The following is a 12500-nucleotide window of genomic DNA, read 5'->3' on the forward strand; positions in this document are numbered from 1 at the left end:
TAGTAAAACTTGAAGGGAGGGTGGAAGCATAGCTGTCTAAATCAATCCAACACCACGTCCATCTCATAGCATTGAGGTCTACGACTCGATCGGGCCCGACAGACCTATCAGTGTACAGATATTGGCCTGGCCTTTCACACATAATGCACACATATTTCAAAAATAATGCCTAGATAAAATCATCACAAAAAATTGGATTTTGGTGGTCATTTTTAAGATACTTACTACTACTTACTAACACTATACCTTTGAGGGAAAAAAACGAAACAAAAACAAAATCTTGTGTCTTAGAAATGCAGTCAAGAATTTGGTCTGAGGACAGCTACGATGATGAATTAGGAATATAATGAATAATGAATATAATGATGAATTGTGTTCAGCAATTTTACAGCAGCAGAAAATAAATCATAACCAATCAATCATAATCAATCAATAAAAAACAGTCGGGTTTCCCCTCCATTAATCAACAATGGTCTCAGCCCAAAAATCCTACATTGGTCAGACTACTGCACTGTGATCTCACTGCTGCTTAGAGACATTTCAATTAGGACTTAATGAACACATACACTGGATGATTCAGTGTTCATGTACAATTGATGATGTGAATATTTTGGCTTCGTTTGCACTGACAGGGAGTGGACAGTTTAATCAGTTTTATCCTAGGTCCAAGGAGCAGATAATAACTACGCAATATAATAAATCAAATGTTTATTGGGTTATGGGATGGTGAATCTTTTGTTGACATGCAAACTTTAAGTACGCACACTCGCACAGATACACACAGCCAGTGCTGAGGACTGCTTCATGATAAATGCTAGAGGTGTGTGTGTGGAAAGTCAGAGATAAAGACACACCTTCAAATACACTATAAATATACTGTAATTATAGGCTATTAAAATGTCTCTGTACCTTGGAGGCTGTCTGTTGACTTCTAAACTATGCTATTATCATTATTGTCTATTACCGCAAGATGTATCATTTGGTGGACAGTCCATAGTATCTACGGTACCAAGAGTGCACAGATTTCTAATATGTGTGGCCCCAGTTGGAAATGAACCCCTAACCCATGCCACTGTTAGTGTCACACTATACCTGTTGGCAGAAGGGTGGCCTGACGTTAAACGAGAGACCATCCCATTACTAGAACGTCACAAGTTTGATCCCTGCATGCGTCCATCTTGTGAAAGTTCAGCAAGTCGACACTGAACCCCTACCTGCTCCTGAGCCCTCTTTCTGACCTGGTGAATTTGTACGTACATGTATGTCTCGGGGGGATGTACTGTATGCAAAGTAGGGATGATACGCTTATCTCACGATTCGGCTCAATACACGACACAGGTTAGACGATTCGAAACAAGCGAACAAACGATACGATGTAATAAATAAAAGTTCAATGACTATGCAGAGTATGATTATCTCTTATGTTTATTTCTGAGCCACAAATCTTTTTAGCAATGACACTGATTTGCTAGAATGTAAACAACAATTTAAAAATGTCATTCCAAAGTGCAAATAAATAATAATAATAATAGTAATAAATAATTTCGATGGAGAGCTTGTGAAATTGTGATGGGCAAGCCGTCTCATTTGTGATTACTACAGCAGAATAAAATGTAGCTAATATAGCGATTCATTTTTCTGCCCCACAATATGTATTGTCACATTTTTGTATTGCGATACAGTGAATTTTTATATACTGTCCCATCCCTAATGCTAAGAAACAAATTCCTATAATTGAGCTATACGGGAACACCACACCCTGGGTGTCCTATTCATTCCCATTCAGCAAACCAATCCAATACATGACCCCTGGCTACTGTTTTTATTGTTTTGAAGTTCTCTAATGCTACTCCCCCAAGTGATGAGAACATTGCTGTCGAAGAAATGGTGGGAAAGACAGAACGGGATCCCAGTGTCTCCTTCTCCTTTCTCACTAATAGTTAGCCTATAAACACAAACACACACACACACACACACACACACTTTCCATAATTACAGGCTTGCCCCTGCCTCGACGTGGGTGTGTCTGAGAACGATTAGGCCAGGGCACAGGGAACCGGGGTGCGTTTGACAAAGTGAAATGCTCAAGAATGTTGCAGTGAGGTTGAGTTGCTGAAAAAGAGCATTAATGCTCGGTCAACTATCCCTGGGTAAACAAATAAATCTAAGTTTAGGTCTAAATCCCAAGCCAGTTAACTAGAAGTAACATGCTGCACTTATGAGGCACACAACAATGTCTCATCACAAACTGACTATATTGTGACACAGATTAATCACAACAAACATGAACATAAAAACAATGGAACGCACTCAATTGAAAATGTTTTAAAACATTACTATAATCTAGCATGACTACATACAATTGGATTACCAAATTCCAAATCATTGTGATAATATCTTGCCAACTTGGCAAGGCACTGTCTGCCTTATTTGATCAATCTCTAAGGAACAAGTGATCTGATTGTAACATATTCCATCTGTTTGCTTTTTTTTTTTTTAACATTTTAGGCATTTTGCTGATGCTCTTATCCAGATCAACTTGCAATAAGTGCTTCAAGTAGACTAAGCTTCAGTTCCTAGACTGACATTACAAGCAACCAATAGCAAGGCATACAAAAGTCAAAGCCACAGAGTCATTCATAAGTAAGTTTGTTTCATTTTAACCATACATCTGATATTACAACAATATCTTATCATGAACTCTTTATATAATATGCAACCAAATCATGAGATGAACATATTTGCCACTGCCCTTGTACTTAGGTACAGGTGAAATTGTAGTCAGACTTACTGTGAAGCTAGACAACACACCTTTTCAACACAATATGTTTCGAAGAACACTTTGTAACAGAACCCCTATCAAGGCCCTCGGGTGTTTGTGTATGCATGCGTGCATGTGGTGTGTGTGTAGTTACATCAACTGTATAGTTGGCTTTCCTAGAATGCCTGCTTCTGCAGTGACTACATACAGCCATCTAGCTGCAGCTCTGTTCTTCTGAGAAAAGGAGGGAGAGAGAAGGGGAGACTTTTCTCCCATTTCCTTTCATCCCCTTTACAATTCATGCTTCAGCAACGCCTCGCACTTAAAAAGGTAGCCTAAATAGGGTACTTACACCCAGCACTGGCTATTTCGGCTTTTGAATGCCATTGCCTATGAGGCATCGCCATCAGTGACTGGGAGAGGAGCAGAGAGGGACAGAGCAGAGAGGTGCCGCTGTGTCTTTAAGCAGTAATCCCTCCATTCTCGGAGCATTTGTTGCCGACCATCTAATGGGCGGTTCGGTTTAATGTCCACAAGGACCGCTGGGAGGTCCTGCACTATTAAAATCACCGCTGCTCTCTCAAGCTGTAGCTGGTCGGGCCTGCACGGCTCTTAAATAACGACTGAGCTCGCCTCAGAAATTAAAGAGCGACAAAGACAGTCCGATTTAGCATTTCAAAGGGGGAGAATTGGGCTCATTGCCGCAACAAAGGGGATAACAATGTCGACATTCCCGACATGTCGTCATTGGTCTTTTCTAAGGAAACCGGGGCTTGTCCAAAGGAGATGGTGTGAACAGGGGAGACTACACATGTTGCCGGTCTGTCTCCATCTCCCTCTCCCTCTCGCAAGCTGCGGCAGCCCAACGCAGGAGTTACACATTTTCTCTTAAAAAATGGCAATACGTAGACCTATAGACTTGTTCAGCAAAAGCACAACAAGAAAACGAGTCAGCCATAAGAAACCTGACAACCCCTCTTATATCACACCCCCTCCCATGGAGATATCACTGTAATAGTCCTACAGGGACTTGAAGTGTATCTGTAGTACTCAATAGTGAGTTTATAGGCTAGTGACCTTATCGGATTTAGTTTTTCCTATGGCATCACTGCAATATTCCTATAGGGACTCATAGTTTTTTTAATTGTCTTTGTATGGTTCCCTTTTAAAATTGATCATAGGATTACTATAGTTATTTTGTGTTAAACTCCGGACACTGAACGAGTCTCCAAAAGTTAGTAATAAAAAATGTAGGATAACGACCCTGACAGGCGCCGGAGGTAAATTTGAAGTTAGTTGGCTGGTTATTTTGAGCGAGGAGGTGATTGTAATAATAGATGTTTGCAACACTGAGGCGACTGGCTGTTGATTTTGGTACAATGTTACAAAGGTTACAGAGCAGACTGGAGCGTAAACTGCTGCTGCTGCTGAGCGAGGAAGCAATGTTGCAATGTTAATGTCGCCTGCAGAACAATTTGCACCCAAAACAAAGAACAGCAAAGGAGAAGTTGCTTGCATGCAAAAAGCCATCCGCCAGAAGTTAGTTAGGAGTTGTTAAACTGGAAAATAATCTCAACAATTAGTCGTGCTTTCAAAACTTCCAGCCCTCCTTTGCACATAAAGTAGAGCGGCGTAGATCTTTAAAAAAAAAAAAGATCAAATATCAGCTTTCAGGCTTGTCATTTCTGAAAATTCAAGCATTCAAACCCAAGGAGTGTGTTTTCTTCAAGGAGTGTGTGTGTGCGTGTGTGCGTGTGTGTGTGTGTGTGTGTGGGGGGGGTTCTTTGTAAACACAGGCGCTAGTTGGCACCCTGTTTTGAAAAAGTGAAGTGTGTGTTTCGACAGCAATTGCCAGCGCACAGTGAACATGTTTTGAACAACTTTTCACAGCGGGGAACGAGTAGTCTAGTTTGTAGCTAGTGGTCCAAGACTTTTGGGGACAGAGATATATGGGAGGGGGGTGGGGGTGAGGAAGAAGAGGAGGGGAGAGGGTCACATAAGACATGAAGAGCCTAGCCTTGGCGGTAATGAGTGTGTGTATGATGGTAGTGGGGTGTCTGAGGGCTGTCTTGGCCGTGGCAGAGAGCTTGCCCTTACCGCTATGAGCGTGTTATTCCTCTGCTCGGTGGAGGAGGCTGAGTCCGGGTCCTGCTGCTTGCTCTGCTGCTTGCTGCTGGCGGACTTCTTGGCCCTCTGCTCCAGACTCCGCTGGTACAGGCTGACCGTCTCCCTCCGCTCTATCTCCAGCTGCTCGGCGTGGGCTTGCTGGTACCTGTTCTCGCAGTTGACGTGGTGTCTCCGGCAGCCCTCTATCCGCTGCCTCAGCCTCTCCACCACGGTGCTGTGTTTAGGTATGCCCACGGCCCCGGGCACCACGCTCCCGGCCGGGTTCATGCCGCTGTTGTTGATGCAGATACTGCCGTTGGGTCCGGCAGCGGGGGAGGCGAAGTCCCCCATCATTGAGCCGAGTGGCTGCTATTTTGGAGGAACTTTTCACCTCCTCCACCACCACCACCTCCACCTAGTGTCCTCTCCCTCGCTGTCCCGGCCAGGCAGTGGACACGGGTATGGCCGACAACAGCCTAAAACTGAGCAACAACCGGGGAGTTTAAAGGGCTGGAAGCGGAACAGTAGCTAGCTTGTAACCGTTTCTTCTTCCCTCCTCGGAGGCTCGCTGCCATTCAGTATTGTTTCCAAACACACTGCTCCTGAAAACACAATAACACCCGACCCGAGTGTAGTAGTGAGACCCAAGCAAAGCCAAGCGGGGGTTAGTTAGCGACTAAATTCAACAATAAACCCGCCGCCACGCTGCTACCAGCAACTCCGCAGAAAACACGAAGGTACAAACGTTAGCAGTCAACGGTCATATACACACAAACAGTCCCACGGAGGAGCAGCAGCGGCAGCAGCCCACTCGCCGTTTTATCGTGTTGTCCTTTGAGAAAAAGTTTTGCTGCCTGAACCGAACGGGCTCCGGAGTTTCCCAGTGAACTTGCATCTCATATGGTTTTGGTTTGAAAGAAATCCCGGTGAAGATGTTGTTAAGTTGGGGAGAGCACGGCCGCTCTAGGTAGTCCGGTAGGTAGCTTGGTAGGTAGGTAGACGGTGCAAGACGCGTTTCGGGAAGCAGTGGAGGAAGTCTCTAGTCACTGGCTGCCGCCTGCCACCATCACAATAATCAGGTCCGCTTCTCCACCATGCCAGCGGAGTGATATCAGGACAGGAGTTGAGTAGAAACCAGCTAGAGGCTGTGAGGAGCCCGGTGATGGAGAGCCGGAAAACCCGGAGTGGATTCCGGAGTAGACCGGGCTGATCCTCCTCCGACCGGGGCCATGAGCTACTGTCGCTTCCCCACAGATACAACTTCCTGTGATCACTGTCAGAAAAAAAGGTGCACCGTTGTACCTTTTTGTCAATTAAAAGGTAAGCCGATTTTGTCACTGGAGCTGTAGCCTACGTTTTTAACAATAAAAACACACATGGGTAATGGTTTCAAATAAAAATACGAATAGTTTCAAATAAACAAATAGTCCCCAGTACAGCTCCAATATCAAAAAGTGCAACTGTGTACCTTTTTGGCAAATGATTGCTTACAAAATAATGGCGAATGCCTAACGATTGCTTATAGCAGTGGTTCTCAACCTGGGGGTTGTGAGATACTTTTGGGGGTCACCAGATGATTTATGGGATAGGAAAAAAAACATACTTCTACAATACAAATGTATTATATCTATTTTTTATCATGTCTATTTTTTCCATTTTTTTTCTCAAATGTTTGCTTCTTGCATGTCAAATACTGAATAGTTTTCAGCCTCTAGGCCTCCTCAGTTTAAAAGAGGAATTCATTCTTTGGTTGAACTGTTCACCACTCTGCATATGCAGCCTGTGACAAGTAGGCATTACTTAATTTTAAAGGGTCACAAGCCAAAAAGGTTGAGAATACCATATTGTCAGCTGAATCTGGGAAATAAGTTAGTGCATCAGTGGCAAAAAGGTACACTACCATACTTTTTTTTTCTGACCATGTCGCCCAAACGTGATGAAAATTGTTTCAGCAAAGGAGAAGTGGTGTGAGTTTTAGTGAACAACTTCTAAACAATGGATTGTAAAGCCATTTTGGTTATTAGATCCTCATTAGTGTAGCCTGGTTTCCACTTCAGGACTGGGTTACACATTTTACCTCTTAGGGCATTCGGGTGATGCTCTTACCCAGAATGACTTACAAAGAGTGCAACAGTAGAAGAAGTAGAAGAAGCTTCAATTCCTAGTTCATCAACATTAAAAGAACCCAATGGAAACAAGAAGTACAGAGCCATGGTGCGCTAACGATAGGTGTAACAAAATATTCCTGCCACCCTAGATTGATCATACAGGAGAGGTACAAGAAAAAGAAATATGAGGAAATAAGAGGTAAGAAGAGAGGGTTTTTTTTTAAGTGTTGTTTTGTCTTACTTCACATAAGAGCATATTACCACGTAGAGAAGGAAGATATGGGAGATATGGGATATGATTCAAGGGGGGGAGGGGGAAGTGAGGTACTTCTTGAAGAGGTACATGACGCCATTTTCCCAAAACCAACATGTCTGTGATTATTTTTGCATCTTCCCGTCAACTATAAGGATTTGATATTGGATAATAGTTTCAAATAAACAAGTAGTCATCCCCCATGTTATAAAAAAAAAAATGAACTTGTAGAAAAACTGAAAGAAGAAGAAAATTGAGCATGTGGCTAATGATTTCTTATAAGATAAACTAATATTGTGATGCACAACAGGCAGATCTACATGAATCACCTGGAGGTGGTATTGTAGGATATGTGTCATTCGTGTCATATTGTCAGCAGAATGTGATAATCGTATACGACACTCCTCTTCCCAATCACTGAGTCAACATGAAAGAACGATCACAGGTGTGCGCCCGCACACACACACACACACACACACACACACCACTGTGAATCATATTCTCACAATCGCATGTGGTTTATTTCAATGCTATGTCGCAGTAGGGGCCTTTTCTCTCTGTCTTTCTCTGTCTCTGTCTCTCTCTCTCCTGCTCTCTCTCTCTGTCTCTCTCTCTCTCTCTCTCTCTCTGTCTCTCTCTCTCCCTCTCTCTCCCTCTGTCTCTCTCCTATTTTTTATTTTTATCTGCCTTGTCATGTGGGAGTTCTTAGTTCCATCCCCGACTGTTCCGGCCATATGTGCTCCCTTGTCTCTCTCATAACTATCCCACACACACACACACACACACACACACACACACACACACACACACATACCCACACACACAGTCATTCACCCCCACACGTAATACAGACAGAGACGCAGGCACACACACACACACACACAGTCTCCATTGCAATTAAAACATGGACAGCATGTGTCCCTGCTCCTCTTCCATTGAGTGTTATTAATTTCTGTTTCCTTTTTCAGTGTTAAAAGATTATTTACTGTGTGATTCTTCCATGAGCACCAGTGCTCAAGATTACCTGTCAAACACCAATGCGTGTGTGTGTGTGTGTGTGTGTGTGTCTGTGATGAGTATTTGTTTGCTGCTTCACTGACAAGAAGTGTATAACCATTTTGCTTCTTTTCAGTTAATTAAAGCGTTTCAAAACATTCACAGGCACTTTGTCACATTCGACAATCTGGCTCATCCACAAATATGCTTGTATTCAGAGGCACCTCCTCTCATGACATTTCTAGACCACTCCTTGCAATACTGTTTCTAAGCCAGAAATTCTTCATGTCAAGATTGTTGAGTGAGGAATCTCCCATTGTGATATCACAGGCAAACAATGTAACACAATAGATTTCTCCAACTTCTCTCGCCATTGTGATGCTACTAAAACAATCTAAAGGGCAAGCTGCATGGACAACATTTTGAGGCAGTGGGTCAGTGAAATATTTCCTGAATGGAGACTGTCCACCAGGTCAAACGGCGGGCTTTAAAGTAATAATCTGCTTCATTTTCATGTAAGTAAATGTCTGTTTTGTTAGTCTCTATTGCCAATTGATGTAACACAGTACTCATTCAACCTACAGCCAGTTCATGAAAGCTTTTTCATTTGCTGCTGTAAACACTCTGTGTCAGGTAAAAGTCCTGTGGTGCACAGGAAGTGTTTCGTTTTACAGCAGCAGCTGCGGTTTGTTTAGAATAAATAGAAGAACTGGGTAGTTAGCATGAGCAGCACTAGCCACCATGGCTGAACAAAGAAAAAAACGGCATCTACAGAAAGTTTAACTTCATCATAGAAAATCCAAGGAAAAAGACACCATAGTTCTGGCCACTGTGTTTGATTGACAAGTGATCTCTGGGAAGTGCAGTGCAAAAACACCATATTAAAGACAGCTTTGCACCAAAGATGTTGAAATGAATGAAAAAACATCTGGTGGATTACCACTTTAAGGAAAAAATGTATTTCCGGTTTCAAAACCAAACTAAACTAAACTAAACCAAACCAAACTAAACTAAACCAAACCAAACTAAACTAAACTAAACTAAACCAAAGTAAACTAAACTAAACTAAACTAAACTAAACTAAACTAAACTAAACTAAACTAAACTGTTTCTTTCCATTGTGACATGACAATAGCAGGGAAAAAACAACAGTGGCAGAGGCAAATTACTACTTCACCATTTCTGACTATTTCATCATCCCCCATATGCCGGACCTGAGGCCACAAGGATTTTCATGGAATGGATGGATTTCTGTTTGTTTGGTAGAGTGAGGAGAGTTTTTGGTTGATTTGTTGTTGTTCTGGGTTGAGCAAGGTGATGTCTCCACCGGCCCGCTTCAAACCCGCTGCAAACACTTCTTGGTGTTTATTTTAACCTGCTTGGTGTACCAGATAGGTAAAGTTTACCACATAAGACAATACAATGAGTGCCAGAAAGTTTGGACTAGTGGACGGTCGACACCAGAAGAGAGATCTCTTGACTCCAACAAGCTTGAGAGTCGGGGTCGGCTCTCAAATGACTCTGGGGGTCGACGCTGAACAGGTCCGACTCTTGATATTTGACAATAATGTTTCTTTGACCAATGATTTTTATATTTGTGTACATAAAATAGCTAATGCGTCAAGAGGCATACCACTTGACCAATTGTTCAGCTGCTTTAACATGAAGGCAGGACTTTTACCTCAACTTGAAAAGAGACTAGTCTGTTAGCTAAACTATCTGTGTATACTATGGTTTCCTCCACAGTGTGGCAAATTTTGTGGTAACTGAAGTGTTTTCCTGGTTGATTCTGTCGTATCTCACAGCCATTCTGTTTTCCAGAGCACATCCATAGAGCAGAAGGAGGTTTGCAGCCAGGGATGCTGAGCTAAGCATGGATTAGAAAGGTATGGAGGAGATGGAGCTACAATATGCAACTTCTCACCTTGGAAGTGTATTGTTAGACCCACAAGTTGGTTAAGTTCCCACCCCAACACCTGCCACTCTTCTTGATGAGGGTCTACTTTGAACCGCATCTAGCTTGAGGTAACCAGCATCCATAAAGCTGAACATGTGGATGTTCTGGCTTTTGATCAGATTATTCAATTTATAGACAGGGCCTTGGTGATGGCTTAATCAAACAGCACAAATGAAAAAACTCCAGAAGCAATGGTGCATGAAGATGTAAACATCAAAACAGTGATAGAAGCCGCTATTAAAAAGCTGAATATACCTGCTCTAAAAGACCGAGCAGTAGCTTTTATTCAGGGAAAGGATGCTTCTGATGTCTTGCCAATGTGTCTTGCTTTGGTAAAAGCATAATCTATCAACTGGCCCCACTAGTGCATGAAGACATGGGTAGAGATAGACCTAGTGTCACGGTCATGTCAGCCCTTGTAGCACTCATGGAGGACCAAGTAAAGGAGGTGAGCAAGCTTGGAATAACTGCACTGCAGCTCAGGGTCAGGCGAGAGGACAATAGTTTGAATGGACATTGTTTGCTTTTGTTCAGGAGCTGTGAGGCATGACTGCTAAACGATAGGTGGAGGCAAATGTTACATTCAGTACAGGAACATGAGCAGCGTGGAGCTGTGGCAGCAAGCTGTTTCTGAGAGTCAACAGCTATTAGTATTTGTTATTATTTCATAAAACCTACGAAGTGGCAACACATTTCGAACAAAATAAGCGTGGTTAACAAGCAAAAACAAATGAGCAAAACTGAGGAATGATGAATGTAAACACCGGAGCTCTGGAGAGCTGTGGCCAAGCTCGTCCTGAACATCAATGAAATGCCACACATACTGATAATGTATGATGAATTTGATTTATTTACTGTTATTTTAATGTAAAAAAAAAAGTTGCATATTGCAGCTTTATGGAAAATTGGTTCGAAATTATTATTGCTCTTGCAACATTATTAAGATTTCTTAATTTGTGTGAATAAATTTTAAACAATTCCCACAGAAAAGAGTTACCTTGACAGAGCCTTTTGGATGCAAGCTCATACAAACATAGCTGTCGATTCCAGAGCTCCTGCAATACAAATCAGTAGAAATCAGTTGTGTTCTGTTAGTTTGGATAATCACACAAAAGTATTTAAAGTAAATTTTACAACTTACTATACACTATTGAATTATCCTGATTAGTAAACCCCATCCATTCTGTACTCCATGCAGATTAAAACACAAGCTAAGAATTATTTGCAAATATTTAACCTCGGTCTGACTTTATTCACCCTTTATCACTCTAATTTCCTTTTCTACCCCCCTGCACGCCACAAACCATTACATGGAGTACCGAGCAAGCACATGTTTCATATAGAGACTCAGCTGTGTGTATGTGTGTGTGTGTGTGTGTGTGTGTGTGTGAGAGTGTTGCTGTAACTGGTGCTGCTGCCCAGTCTGGCCGGCTTAACGCTTAAGGAATGAATGGAATGTTGTTTTACACACACACACACACACACACACACACATGCGTGCACACATACACACACGCACACACACACACACACACAAATATGCACACACACATGCGTGCACACATACATACACACACACACACATTATGCAGCACAAACACCATTCCCAATTGCTTGCTTCCACCCATTTTTACTCAATCTTTCCCTTTCTCTCTCTCTCCTCTCACTCTATTCCTCTCTCGCGCTCTCTCTCTCTCGCTCTCTCTCTCTCTCGCTCTCTCTGGTTTGCAGTGGCAGCTGGTGGCATATGATATTGACATATTTTTTCAATTTTAATGTGAGATGGTGATACTTTGCATCCATTTTTGTTGTCGCTACTGAGATTGCCTGTGGGTTGTGAGAGTGTGGGTGTGCATGTTTGCAGGAGTTGGGAGCAACTGCGTTTTGACTCAATGGAAAAGCCATTGTTAGGTTAAAATGCAGGTTTCCCACTATGACAAAGTTACAGTCCATACACTCCATATTGTTTTCTTCATTTAATATGTCACAGTGCTTCAGTAGGCGTGGACACAAACTGTAACTCTGTCAGTAGATATATACATTGTGCACTGTTAACATCATTGTTGCAAAGGAATGACAGCGCTGCAAATGACTTCTAACAGTTGCAGTTAGCCGGTAATTCATGTTAATGACAAGAGTTGTTTTTGCGTTGTGTGCTACTGGGAAGTTAAAGTGGTTGTTAAGAGACGTTAATAGCTGTTTTCACTCTATCTGCCTCTATGTTGCACACTTACACAAAAGCACAAAAGATCACTTGTTGTGCGCTCTCGAAGAAGAGAGAGACGCATTTATTTTTCTCACTGTCATGCCGGTTTGTCT

General features: G+C 42.4%; 1 protein-coding gene across 1 annotated transcript in view; it reads right to left on the reverse strand.

Annotated features, from left to right (window-relative positions):
• The window catches only part of maml3 (mastermind-like transcriptional coactivator 3), a 102578-nt gene extending 97127 nt beyond the window's left edge, over positions 1-5451 (reverse strand). The window contains exon 1 of the mRNA XM_071917135.2: positions 4859-5451. Coding sequence (XP_071773236.2) covers positions 4859-5221 — 363 coding nt within the window. The 5' untranslated portion in view covers positions 5222-5451. The remainder of the gene's footprint in view (positions 1-4858) is intronic.
• Between the last annotated feature and the right edge of the window lie 7049 nt (positions 5452-12500).

The sequence above is a fragment of the Centroberyx gerrardi genome, chromosome 3 (assembly GCF_048128805.1).
Source record: "Centroberyx gerrardi isolate f3 chromosome 3, fCenGer3.hap1.cur.20231027, whole genome shotgun sequence".
In the NCBI taxonomy this organism is placed as follows: domain Eukaryota; kingdom Metazoa; phylum Chordata; class Actinopteri; order Beryciformes; family Berycidae; genus Centroberyx; species Centroberyx gerrardi.